At 51.2% G+C, this 11,630-nt stretch overlaps 5 protein-coding genes across 5 annotated transcripts; 2 read left to right on the top strand and 3 right to left on the bottom strand.

The window, feature by feature from the left end:
• The first annotated feature begins 8 nt into the window (after nt 1–8).
• Nucleotides 9–1,243, top strand: psf2 (DNA replication protein PSF2). The gene is made up of 3 exons (XM_073777547.1): nt 9–283; nt 338–942; nt 1,017–1,243. Exons 1-3 carry the CDS (start codon nt 170–172, stop codon nt 1,123–1,125), a joined length of 828 nt encoding a protein of 275 aa, XP_073627109.1. The 5' UTR covers nt 9–169; the 3' UTR covers nt 1,126–1,243.
• A 588-nt stretch (nt 1,244–1,831) lies between these two features.
• On the bottom strand, nt 1,832–2,395 carry BDV14DRAFT_79298 (CUE domain-containing protein). The gene has a single exon (XM_073777546.1). The coding sequence runs from the start codon at nt 2,272–2,274 to the stop codon at nt 1,936–1,938; it is 339 nt and encodes a 112-aa protein (XP_073627108.1). The 5' UTR covers nt 2,275–2,395; the 3' UTR covers nt 1,832–1,935.
• Nucleotides 2,396–2,632: 237 nt separating this feature from the next.
• BDV14DRAFT_175345 (condensin subunit SMC2) lies at nt 2,633–6,798 on the bottom strand. Its single transcript, XM_073769054.1, has 5 exons — nt 6,704–6,798; nt 6,601–6,641; nt 4,358–6,515; nt 3,933–4,307; nt 2,633–3,885 (listed from the first exon to the last, which is right to left on the bottom strand). Exons 1-5 carry the CDS (start codon nt 6,728–6,730, stop codon nt 2,947–2,949), a joined length of 3,540 nt encoding a protein of 1,179 aa, XP_073627107.1. The 5' UTR covers nt 6,731–6,798; the 3' UTR covers nt 2,633–2,946.
• A 464-nt stretch (nt 6,799–7,262) lies between these two features.
• BDV14DRAFT_201158 (NAD(P)/FAD-dependent oxidoreductase) lies at nt 7,263–9,279 on the bottom strand (the record flags this gene model as incomplete). The annotated part of the gene is made up of 7 exons (XM_073773683.1): nt 7,263–7,687; nt 7,778–8,317; nt 8,388–8,541; nt 8,616–8,830; nt 8,905–8,962; nt 9,012–9,108; nt 9,155–9,279. The coding sequence occupies 7 exons, from the start codon at nt 9,277–9,279 to the stop codon at nt 7,263–7,265; spliced, it is 1,614 nt and encodes a 537-aa protein (XP_073627106.1).
• A 712-nt stretch (nt 9,280–9,991) lies between these two features.
• BDV14DRAFT_209489 (major facilitator superfamily domain-containing protein) lies at nt 9,992–11,524 on the top strand (the record flags this gene model as incomplete). Its single annotated transcript, XM_073775656.1, has 5 exons — nt 9,992–10,178; nt 10,312–10,548; nt 10,580–10,670; nt 10,784–10,963; nt 11,031–11,524. 5 exons carry the CDS (start codon nt 9,992–9,994, stop codon nt 11,344–11,346), a joined length of 1,011 nt encoding a protein of 336 aa, XP_073627105.1. The 3' UTR covers nt 11,347–11,524.
• Nucleotides 11,525–11,630: the final 106 nt, after the last annotated feature.

Below are 11,630 nucleotides of genomic sequence, written 5' to 3'. Positions count from 1 at the left end.
ATTTGGAAGAGCTGCACTGCAAACAAGGCAAACCCCACCACTTCAGCCCACATTTATGCCGTATACTCCTCGCCGCGACAGCATCAATAAACTGCATAGTCAATTGGAGGATGGGCTGCTGAAATCGAACCCGGTCGAACCCTTGACTTGATATATCCACACCCAGGCCATGGCCTTCCCCCTCCCGCGGGGCCTCACGCCCCCGGAGATCTCCTTCCTGGCCGAGATGGAGCAAGTCACCATCGTCCCTCGCCAGCGCCTAGAAGGTCTCGAGCTGCTAGGCGTGCGTACCTCCAAACCCCTCTATACAAATGCAAGTACTAAAGAATAATATTAGGGCCCCGTCACCCCCCTAATCCCACCCCGCCGAACAACCCTCCCCCTCTGGCTCGCCCTCCTCCTAAAGCGCCAACGCCGCGCAAACATCCTCCCCCCACCCTGGTTACACCCCGAATCGCTCTCCCTAATCCTCGAAATCGAAACCCGCGATCAAGACTACCAGCATGCCTTTTCCCCTCCCCCGCCTTTACCAGGCCAACCGACCCTGCGCGAGCGGAACGCAGGTCTACAGACCTCTAAATCCGCCGCGCGACCCCGATATACACCCGAGGGCCAAAGATACTACGCGACCCCTCCCTTTCTCCCGCAGAATGTAGCGCAGGATCAAGCGTTTGAGGAGGGTGATCCGCCGACGCTACCGTTTCATTGGCTGGAGGTAGGCACGATGCTGCTTGATGCTGCGAGCGATGACCTTGTTGAGCCGGATGCGACGAGACGGTTATTAAAGGAGTTGAGGGAAGTACGGTCTGCGAAGATCCGGTCTGGTGTGGAGGTTTTGGATGATGCTGCGGGACCGGGGAGTGGTGTTGCGCTTACGGGTGTGGGAGCTATGGAGATTGGTGAGGGGAGGGGGTTTATTGGAGGGGTTGTTGATGGGTTACGGTATGTGATACATGTTTCCCTTTCTTCGCATGCATGCATGCAACATAAAGGATGGTTGCTAATTGAGATTCAAGAAAAATCGGCGCATCAAAAGAACAAGCCCGCCGCGAACAACTAGCGGAGTCTGGCGCGAGCGGCGAATACGACGCGACGCAGGACTATGATGATGAAATGGAGTTCTAGATTGCAACGACAACCGCAACCACTAATTGACATTTTGGTTATTTTGCAATCACCTTGGAATTATGGAGGGGGAAAGGCATAAAGGCGGCAGCATCTTCTCTTGCATTGCCTATGAAGTATGGAATGGATTTCAAATGTACATATATATACCCTAGATCCGTTGTCAAAAGAGAATGGAGAGAACTCGATTCAACCTAACACCAGAAGCATGCGACGCTGTGCTGTAGAGTCCAAAGATGGGAGAGGCCGTATGGATATCAGAGAGAAATAAGAATAGACATGCCAAAATGAGGGAAAGAAAAGAAAGAGGAAGCGAAGAGGGGAGGGAGAGGCCAGGTAGAAGATCGACCTTCCCTTCAGCTAAATACACGAAACACCATACAGGTCAGACACTTATTGGGCGCCTGCACTCTCCTTCTCCTGCTGCTTCTGCTCCATCTTTCTCCGCGCCGCAAGGATCATATCATCCCTGCGCTTCTGGAGCAAGCGCTGTCGCTCTTCCTTGTTCTGCGACCAGCCGCTACCGGATGATGCCTGCGCGGGTGTTTCAGCCCCGCTGGCCTCGGAGACTTTCGCAGACAGGTTGTATCTCGTGATCAAGTCTTGCCCGTCGGATTTCGGCGTTGATGAGGGGGCAGGTTGGTTTGCGGGTACACCGGTGGGCGGGATCGCGACGAGGGGTTGGAAGGATGGCGGGGGCTATAACGAGACAAACAGTGTTAGCATCATATCTCTGAAAGCAAGGAAGAACAGGGCACGCGACACAGCAGAGCAAAGTACTCGGCGCAAACCACCAACGCCAATTCCATGCTATCGCCAACGCCCCTTCTCAACCCAACTGGTTCGAAACCAAAGACATAAACATACCGCATCAAGCCCCCGTCCCGAAAGAACCCTCTCCGTCGTCGCCGCAACATTCCCGCCATTCCTCTGCAAATCCCACATGATCTCGCGTGTGCTTAACTGCGGGAACATCTGCGATACTTGCTCGACCTGCGCTGGGTCCACGACGTTCCCGCGGGCTCGGCCGCGCGATCCAGGCGTCGCATTGTCGCCGTCTCGCTTGAAGAACCAGCGGATTACGAAGAAGGAGACGACGGCTAGCGTGAGGAGGGAGGGGATGTTGAGGGTAGGTTCTTCTTCGATCATGTTGGTAGTGGGGTGCGGGCGTTGCGCGGGGTGGTGAGGGGTGGGAGAGGAGGTCGGGTTTATCGGGTGAGATTATTGAGGGCTTTTTTCAACGTGCGTTTGTTTGCTTGTTTATTGTTGGTGTTGAAGGTAGGTGGTCTTGTGAGGGGGGGAGTCGGTGACTGCGGTTTAGGGTGCTGTGGCGGGAGTTTGTCGGCGTCGCGATAGGAGTCAGATAAGGGAGTTGAAAGCAGAAGAAAATCTAGAGGGGTATAACAAAGGAGATTTGAAAGATATAAGAGACAGGATCTAGGACAGGCGTGCGGGGAGGATTAAAGAATGGAGGCGGGTGGGTGGATGGCAGAGAGATAGAGAGTGGAGGAAGATGACGGCGAGCCGGCGGTCGGAGCCGGAACATCGGGTTCCTTAGGCCTCCCGAGTGTATGGCCGTTGTGCATTATTAGCTTACGGCAGCCTCAATTTCAAGCATATAGAGATGCCAATCATTATACTCGACGTTATAAGATCGTAAAATCTATCAGTAAATAAATCGCATGCTAATCCAGAGCGTCCGTAAACAATCCTCCAGAAACACCAGCATTGCCCAGATGCCACTATGCCCTGACCGCAACAGAACCCATGTGCCCAACGATGTGATATAAACAAGCAAAAGCAAAAATTCATTGACAATGATTATTTCATGTCCGCCGGGGTCAGAGCTTGTACAACACTGGTACCCTCGCTGAACCGCGTCCGGAAGATCCGGTTTGCGTTCTGGAACATGCCGTCCTTCAGCGAGACGACGATGAATTGCGAACCCTTGAACCTTGTCTTGATCAAACGGCCAATGTTCTGCGTGTGCGACAAATCCAACGCAGCGTCAACCTCGTCGAGAATGTACATCGGGGCTGGCTTGAATTGCAGAAGGGCCATGATCAAAGACAAGGCAATGAGAGACCGTTGGCCACCACTCAATTCCGTCAAACTTTGCTTCCAAACCTTACCCAGAGACACCTTGACCTCAAGACCATCGGTGATTTCCTTGCCCTCAGGAGGATCCAGCTTGGCGAAACTGCCAGGCAGAAGCTCCGAGAAGATCTGTCCAAAGTCGGCGTTGACCTTGGTCCATGTCTTGTGGAGAGCTTCCTTCTTGTACTCGTTAAGGTTAATGATTGTCTCCTCGATCTTGCTCTTATCGCGGATGACGGTCCTCATCATGTTCTTCAGCGCAGTCTCCTTCTTCTCGACGCTGTCAATCATGTTCATGACCTTGGGGTTGATCTTCTTCTTCATGCCTTGGAATCGCTCAGTAACGTTGCGTAGCGTAGCCCTGCACTCGGCGATGTTTTGGTTTTTGAAGTCGTACGCCGTGTTGGGGCGCCCGAAGTTGTCCTTCTCGTCCGCGATCCACTCGTGCTCTTCTTCGAGGTGGGCTACTGCCTGCTCGGCAGCGTTCTGCTCTTTCTGCAGTTTCTCCAATTGATGTCCGAGTTTTTGCATCTCCAAACCTTCTTCAGTAATCTGAGAGTTCTTCGACTGCATCGTCTTTTCCAGATCTCGGAGTTCATCGTCAAAGCCTGTCAACTTCGCCCGCTCGTCCTCGAGGTGGGCTTGCGCAATATCATGTGCGTCCTAACACGGTTAGTCTTGAAATGAACCCAGATGAAAAGTAGACAAACCTTGATACGGGTTTGCTCTCGCTTGAGCGAGTCGATCTCCTCAAGCTGAGCCTTCAGCGTGTTCTCGCTCTCGACATGTTGCTCTTCCGCCGCGGATAGATCACTTCCGACCTGCTCAGACTCGAGGCGTGAGGCCTGAAGCTCCTTGTGCAAGTTCTTGACCGAGCTGGAGTTCTTAGAGAGACTCTTCTTCAGGGCGTCCAAAGTGGTCTGAAGCTCTTCAAGCTTGCTGTCCTTGTTGTCGTTGAACTCGCTCATATCCTTCTCGATCCGTTTGATATCCTTGGATGCTTCGCTCTGACGTGTTTTGGCGTCAGAAATGTCTTTCTTCAGCTGTTCAATGTTCGCTTTCATTTCTTCCACAGCTTGAATGATCTGGTTTCATTAGAGTTGTCCTATCAAAACGGCAAGGGAAATGTGCATACCGATGAAGATGAGTTGCCGCCAATCTGCTCCTCGGTGAGCTTGATCTCGTGGTTCTTCAGATCCAGCTCCTGCTTCACGGAGCGAACAGCGTCGAGCTTCTTCTTTTCCTTCTTCATTGTCTCCTCCAACGTTGCGAGGATTCGTTCCTTGCTTCTGATTTCCCTCGAAATCTCGTTCAGCTTTTGCAGTGTGACAAGCATGCCGCTGGAGTTGGGCGCACTACCACCGGAAAGGGTTCCGGATGGATCGTAAACATCACCATCAAGAGTGACGCTCTTGATCCGAACAGCGGGATCGAATGTCACCTTCTTCGCTGTGTCGGCGTCATTTGAAATCAAAGTATTACCAAAGACATAGTTCATGGCCGCGGTGACCTCATCGTCATACCCAATGAGGGACAAAGCCAGGTCGACTTTCCCTGGTGCGAGTTGCTGGGCAGCCCCAATCTTCTCGGCAGAGGCACGGAAGGAAGAAATCTTGTTGAGAGGGATGATGGTCACGCGCTTGCGGAGCTTTCCTTTTTGCAAGAGGTGTGTACCTGTGTCTGATGAGTCAACAACAACATTGTACAAGCGGCCACCAGCACAGATCTCAAGAGCTGTAGCAGCTTGGAGCTTCTCCTTGTCCACCGTGAACAACTGGGCCACCAGTCCCTTGACTTTAGAGCGGTCAAAGTTGGGGTAAGGATCAGAGTAGTTGAATTCGATGTTGGCGACCTTTCGTTGAAGGCCATCAGCTCTCTGGCGGAGCTCGCGGATCTCTCTTTGAAGCCCACTCTGCTCTTGATACAGCTGCTCCTCGCGCCCGGGCTCGAAACCAAGCTTTGAAAGCTCAGCTTCCAGCTTCTTGGCCTGAGACTTGAGACCTTCGAGGTCCTTCAAAAGTCCTGAGTTTTGTTCCTTGGCTTTCTTTGCTCTAGGTTCCTCCTCCTTTATCCGCTTCTCCAAGTGCGCAATCTTGAGCTTGGCCTGTTCTTGCTCTGTGGCGGCGTTGTTTGCGCGATTTCGTGCGTCTTGCAGCTGACCCTGGTATCCACTCTCCTGGCCTTCTTTCGAAGCAACACCGGTTTGCAATGTCTGGAGCAATTCTTCCTTTTGCTCAACTTCCGCTGTCTGAGCATCGAGCTCCGCCTTAGCAGCGTCGTATTCTGCCTGCAACTTGTCGTAAATCTTCTTCTTATCCTTGAGGGCCTTTTCAAGGTCCTTTACAGATGTTTGGACCTCTTTGGCCTTCTCTTTCTCCTCGTCAATGCTGGCGTTTTTCAAGTCGAAGACTGTTGTCAAACGGACAAGCTCATGCGAATGAGCCTTGACCTCGTCCTCTAGCGCTTGGAATTTTCCTCCCTTGCGCAGCTCCTTGTCACGAGCTGCCTTGACGCGCTTTACATCATCCTCCATATGTGCGATTTCGCTCTTGAGTTTGCTCGCATTATCCTCCAACGCCTGTACTTTGCGCTTCTTGTTCTCGCAATCCTCGCCGGAAGCACGCAGTCGGTCGCCGCTTCGTAGATAGTCGTGCGCGACGACGAGTCGGGTCAAGCGCTCGAGATCGTTCTGTGTCTGTTGAAAATCAAGGAACGCTCGCTTCTCGGCTCTCAGCTTTTCGAGCTTGGGCTCGATTTCCTCCTTCAGCAAGCCTTCGATTTCGCGTAACTTTAAATCCTTCTTGGCCATCGTCTTGGCGGCCTTTTCTCTTCGGTCCTCAAACATGCGTGTTCCAGCCGCTTCTTCAATCATCGACAGAATTTCAACCGCCTTCATATTCAAAACCTTCGTAATTCGACCCTGCATAATCAAGAAATTCGGGTTGTTGATGTTCAGTTGCACACTCTGAAACAAGTTCTGTACGGTCTGTTGCTGGGCGCGGTGGCCGTTGATCAGGTATTTACTCGTGCCTCCGAGAACAATTTGTCGGGTAACAGAGATGGTCGTGTACTCTTCGAATCCGATCGGCGATTTCGCGGTATCTCTGTTGTCGAAAACAATTGTGACGCTCGCCTTGGTCACACCGGCTTGGCCACGCTTGTAGATGAGATCTTGGAGGTTTTGCGCTCGCACCGTGCTCATGTTCGTGATACCGAGGACGAAACAAATAGCATCGAGAATGTTGGATTTACCACTGCCGTTAAGGCCAGTGATGGAGTTGAACGACTCATCCCTATTTATCAAAACATTTATTAGCATATGCATATCGCGACCCTTCGCAATCGCGGAGTATTCTGCGCATGGGCTGCGATTCGTACCATCCCGAAATCACCGTACGCACAGCGTACGATTTGAAGCCCTGCGATCTGGTTAGCACACTCCGGAATCCAAAGTCTAAGTCTCTCTGAAGAGTATACTCACGTCAATAATGATTTCTGTGATTCTCATGGTGCCGGAAGCAGACGAGGCCCGTCAACTTGAGAATCGGGTGCATGCGACGAGAGCCGGAGAGTCGCTGGGTTGTTTTGCGGGCGATGTTTTGGCGGGCGGTGTCATGTGTTTATTCTTTGCCGCTTATCGCCTAGCGTTGCTGAGATAAGACCCCGGCTGAGGGGTATCACGTGCGATCACGTGTAGCCTTTCTACTCCGTATTATTTGATCCGTCGATCTATTCAGAAAGTGGAGACTAGCTTGTATAGAACACTTCGCCAGTCTGCTGCTTCTCTAACTTCCTTTCGTATCTGAAAAAACCATCCGTACATAGTTGTATAAAGTTCATACGGCATATAGCATACTGTACCTTCCCCAACTCAAGTCGAAAGTGTGGGTGGTGTTGGTTGAGTAGGTGCCGTCCCGGCTGACGCTTGCCCTACTTTTCTTCAATATATATAGCGGACATATGCGATCTGTGGTACCGGCTATCCTGTTCCATATGTCTCCAAACGAGAAGTGTAAAACTGATCTTCATATTTCGCTCGACTAAAGCTGTCTTGCCAAGCCTACAGCCACAATTGTTGAATGCTTTGTGAACTCAAAGAGGTCAGTAAATTCAAGGTCCTGGCTTGCCTCAGACTCCTCCACCTTAAGCAAGGTTAGACCTCCCTGCTTCAAACGTGGAACGATCCCATCAACAACACCCCTACCAAAGTTCTTCAACGTCAAGCAGTCTTCGGCGCTCAACATCTGCCGGGCCCTGATGGTATGTAAAATCTGGAGCTCGTCCTCGGAGAGGTTTGCGAGATCAGCCTTTTCGCCGTTCGCGCTGCTTTTCACCTTGTCCAGGACTGCCTGACGCTGCTCTTTGTTAGATTGCTTGAATGCGTTGAGGCAGAAGCCGACTGTTTTTGATACTTCTGATTGAGTGAGTCTGTTGTCGACGTCGGCATCGACTGTGCCTTGGATTACTGTGATGGTCAGTCGGGTATGAACACCACAACAGGTTAATAGCACGAGCGCGGGAAGAAGCAAAAAAGAAGAGGAGAGAACAAACTCACTCGGCCTAAAGAACTTAAACGCAGTATCAAACCCATCCTCATCAAAATCACTCAATACGGGCTCAGTCTGATTCTGGATCTGTTTGAGGGCCGTCATAACAACCAGCAAGAACCTTGTATATCCCTCTGTAACCTTCGCAGAATGCCATTTCGCCGCTTCAGTCTCATCCAAGTCACCCCGCCGCGACGCCTGAATAGTCATTGCCGCCGACAACCCACTAGCCAGAGCAAGATGGACCCCCGACGAGAAGTACGGATCAATAAAGCAGCCCGCGTCGCCGGCAAGACGGAGGTACGGACTCGCGTAGGAGTCGGCACTGTACGACCAGTCTGAGGCTGACTTTACCTCCGATACAAGCTCTGCATTAGCCAGCAGTGCATGGACCTGCGGGGCTAGGTTGAGGCATTCGCGATACACTTCCGGTCCAGACAGGTGAGTTAGGGCCTTTTTCTTGGCGACGAAGAGATCCTGGCGCATGACTATGCCGACGGACATGGTTCCATTGTGCAGAGGGATAGCCCAGCACCAGCCACTTGCATCTAGTAGTAGATAGAGAAAGCAGTCAGCAGCTTTCGTGAGCTTCTGTCCGACGCCGGAAAATACACATACCTGCCAAAGCTTCGAAAAACGGCTGATTCTCCTGTTCAGTCCCAGGAGCGTACATTCCAGCACCATGCCAATAGCCCCAATTCGCAATATTCTTCAAGCCCTGGTTAATTTCCGGTTTTTGAAGTACTTGGTAGACACCAGGCCTGCCCGCCCACTCGCATCAACGAGGTACTCAAAGTTAATAGTTCCAGAACAGCCGTCCGATTTACGTTCTTATTTTGTGGAAACGGGGCGTTTCTCTGAGTTGGCGAGCGTTGCTGAGCCATCAACAGGAACAGACGAGGTGCTGTCAATCGACGCAAACTCTATGGCAGTGACTTTGACGCCGTCAAAGACCTGGGCGCCGCATTTCGCAGCATGTCGGAATATCAACTCGTCGGATTCAGCGCGTACGACGTTCCAAGCGTACCCGTTTGGTTCATTAGCGGCGACAAAGTCGGTAACTGATTGTGCATATGGGTTAATTAGATAAACCATATGATGGTCACGCAATTAGGAAGATAGAGACAAGACTTACACGCTGCGCGTTTGTTATTGAGTTTGAAAACCACCCCGCGCTCAGTCCATTCGTACAGCTAGATCATATTGGGTAGAAAATCGTATTTCCAGAAAGACGGTGGGTACCTTTTTCTCAAACCCGTACTCGTCGAATGTCTTCTTGAGGTCAATGAAACGAAAAAAATGCCGGATGGACGCTAGCATGCTCTCGCCAATGTGGTATCTGGACGATATCAGGAGAATTCACGACAAGAGAACACAAGACGAACCGTGGAAAGATATCAGCTTCCAGTAAGACAACGTCCACACCCTCACGCGCCAAAACAGATGCTGCTAAGGACCCTGCTGGGCCACCGCCGATGACCAGCGCGGTGCAGGAAGTAGGGATAGACATTTGTATGGTTTGGTGAACGTTGGAGATATTTTGGCTTGAGTGAGACCCTATATATTATGGACTTGACTTATTCCTCTCGACAGGCTACCACCGTGCTGGGCATGTTTCTCATTCTATATAGTACAACTTAGGACAATTCATACTTCCTTCCGTCGCGGGCAGGGAGAAACTCCGGGGTAAGCGCGACTGTAAGACAGGAATTCAGCTTCATAGATTCCGGTGCGGGGGCCAATAGGTTACTACACACATCCTTGACAGTTACTCGAGCGAGGGGATCCGGTTGGAGCTCCCTCAATGATCTTTAAAGCCGGGGGAGGCAATGGCGTCGGGGCCGCAATTTGCGCCGCGCCGAGAGAGTAGCCCTACCTACCTACCTACCTACCTACCTCCCTACACCCTGCCCCATGCGTAGCGCCGTACCGCCGGGGTTCAACCACCGACGTAGCATTTGACTTGAAGTCTGTAGGACGGTGAGATGGGCGTCTTTTGAGCGAATACTACCTCACGCTTGTGGTCTTGGAAATGTGCCTATACTGTACGGTATTGATGGTCAGCAATACTTTTACATGGAACAAGGGGAAAGAAACATGGCTTTGAGAATCAACCACCCAGAGTGAGCGTACTGTTGTGTGTTCTTCCTGTATCCATTTGTTCAGATTCGTCATTTGTCATTGCCATTCACTGCTATGTCATATTGAACGAAAAAGGAACCATGAGTGCTGACGTGGAAGAAAGAACCCAAGCCGCATCCCAAGCAGACTCCCCGTCTGGCAAGCGGCCTCATTCACCTGATACAGATGCAGATACAGAGAAAGCCGGATCTGCACCGTCAGGCCAGACAAGCTGGCAACAGGATGCTCCCGACGGCGGACTAGAAGCCTGGTTATGCTTGGCAACTGGTGCGCTTCGTTTTGCAGCTTTGGCCGGATTAACAGTATGTTATAATCAAATATCAGCTTGGCATGGTTATACTGGGGTATACCCCAAGCTGCTCTTGGGCCGATCAATAGCTTACATACCTCTTCACACAAGGCATCGGTACCTTCCAAAGCTTCTACTCAGCACAGCTCCTCATTGACTACTCAGAGGGCGATATATCATGGATACCGTCCCTGCAGATATTCTTCATGATGGCTATGGTGAGTGACCGTCAAGTATTACCAAAATCTTGCTCTCGCAGGGCATCTGCAGTACAATCGGTGTTGCTGCTATTTTTCAAGCTGGTATGCAACAGCCCTTGCCCTGATGGAGCCACCACATCCGGCGTCTGTCTCTGCTAACACCATGCCTACCCCACTAGCCTTAACTTGCATCCCGACCTGGTTCAACAAAAACCGCGGAATGGCATACGGCGGGATAATCTTCCCCATATTGATCGAGCACTTGAATCAGTCTCTCAACTACGCATAGGCTATACGCATCTCAGCATTCCTGATACTCTTCTTACTATTCACCGCAACGGGCACGGTGAAGACACGCAATAAAACCTCGGCCCGACGACAAGCACGAGAGACCAGATCCTTCAGCCTCTAACGGAGTTTGCTTTTATGGCTGTTACGATTGGGATCTTCCTCTTCACGATAGGTTTCTTTGTTCTGGTTACGTACCTCGTGGTGCAGGCAATTAGTGATGGCATGGATCCGAACCTGGCGAGGTATTTGGTTCCGATACTTAATGGCGGAAGGTAAGATAGATGTACCATAAGTCAGAATATCATCCAATATATACTAACCTAATACTTACTCTCACAGTCTACTAGGCCGCTTCCTCTCAGGCCTAACAGCCGACAAAATAGGCCGGTACAACACCTTCATTCTCGTCTGCTACATAACGTCCATCCTACTCCTATCCCTCTGGATCCCCGCCTCAACAAGCAGCGCAATAACATCCTTCACCGTGCTCTTCGGATTCTTCAGCAACGCATACATCTTCCTTATAGCCGCGCTGATCGTGCAGATCTCGCCGATGCAGGAGATAGGCATGCGTACGGCGCTGGTGTTTCTTCTTGCGTCGGTGGGCGGGTTGACGACGGGGCTTATGGCTGGACGGATCAGATGGATGGACTAGGGTGAAGGTTTTCTCGGGTGTGCTTTGATTTGCGGGGACGACGTTTGTGTTGGCTGCTAGGGTGAAGTTGGCGGGCATGGGGCTGAGGACGGTTTTTTGAGGTGGGATTGGGATTGGTTGAAAAGTGGTTGGTTGGTTCTTGTGGGGGATCTCTCTTTTCTTTTCTTTTCTTTTCTTTCTTCTCTTGTATCTTGATAGAACATTCTCTTCTCAATGATAATCGCCAGACTATCCTGCGGTGTGCAAGTTGAGGTGCGGCACAGCCGCAAGTATATCAACTTGAA

Source organism: Aspergillus stella-maris (genome assembly GCF_047715825.1).
Source record: "Aspergillus stella-maris strain CBS 113639 unplaced genomic scaffold BDV14scaffold_35, whole genome shotgun sequence".
Classification (NCBI taxonomy): Eukaryota; Fungi; Ascomycota; class Eurotiomycetes; order Eurotiales; family Aspergillaceae; genus Aspergillus; species Aspergillus stella-maris.
The sequence above is the reverse complement of the archived record's forward strand: the minus strand, read 5'-3'. Positions and strand labels throughout refer to the sequence as shown.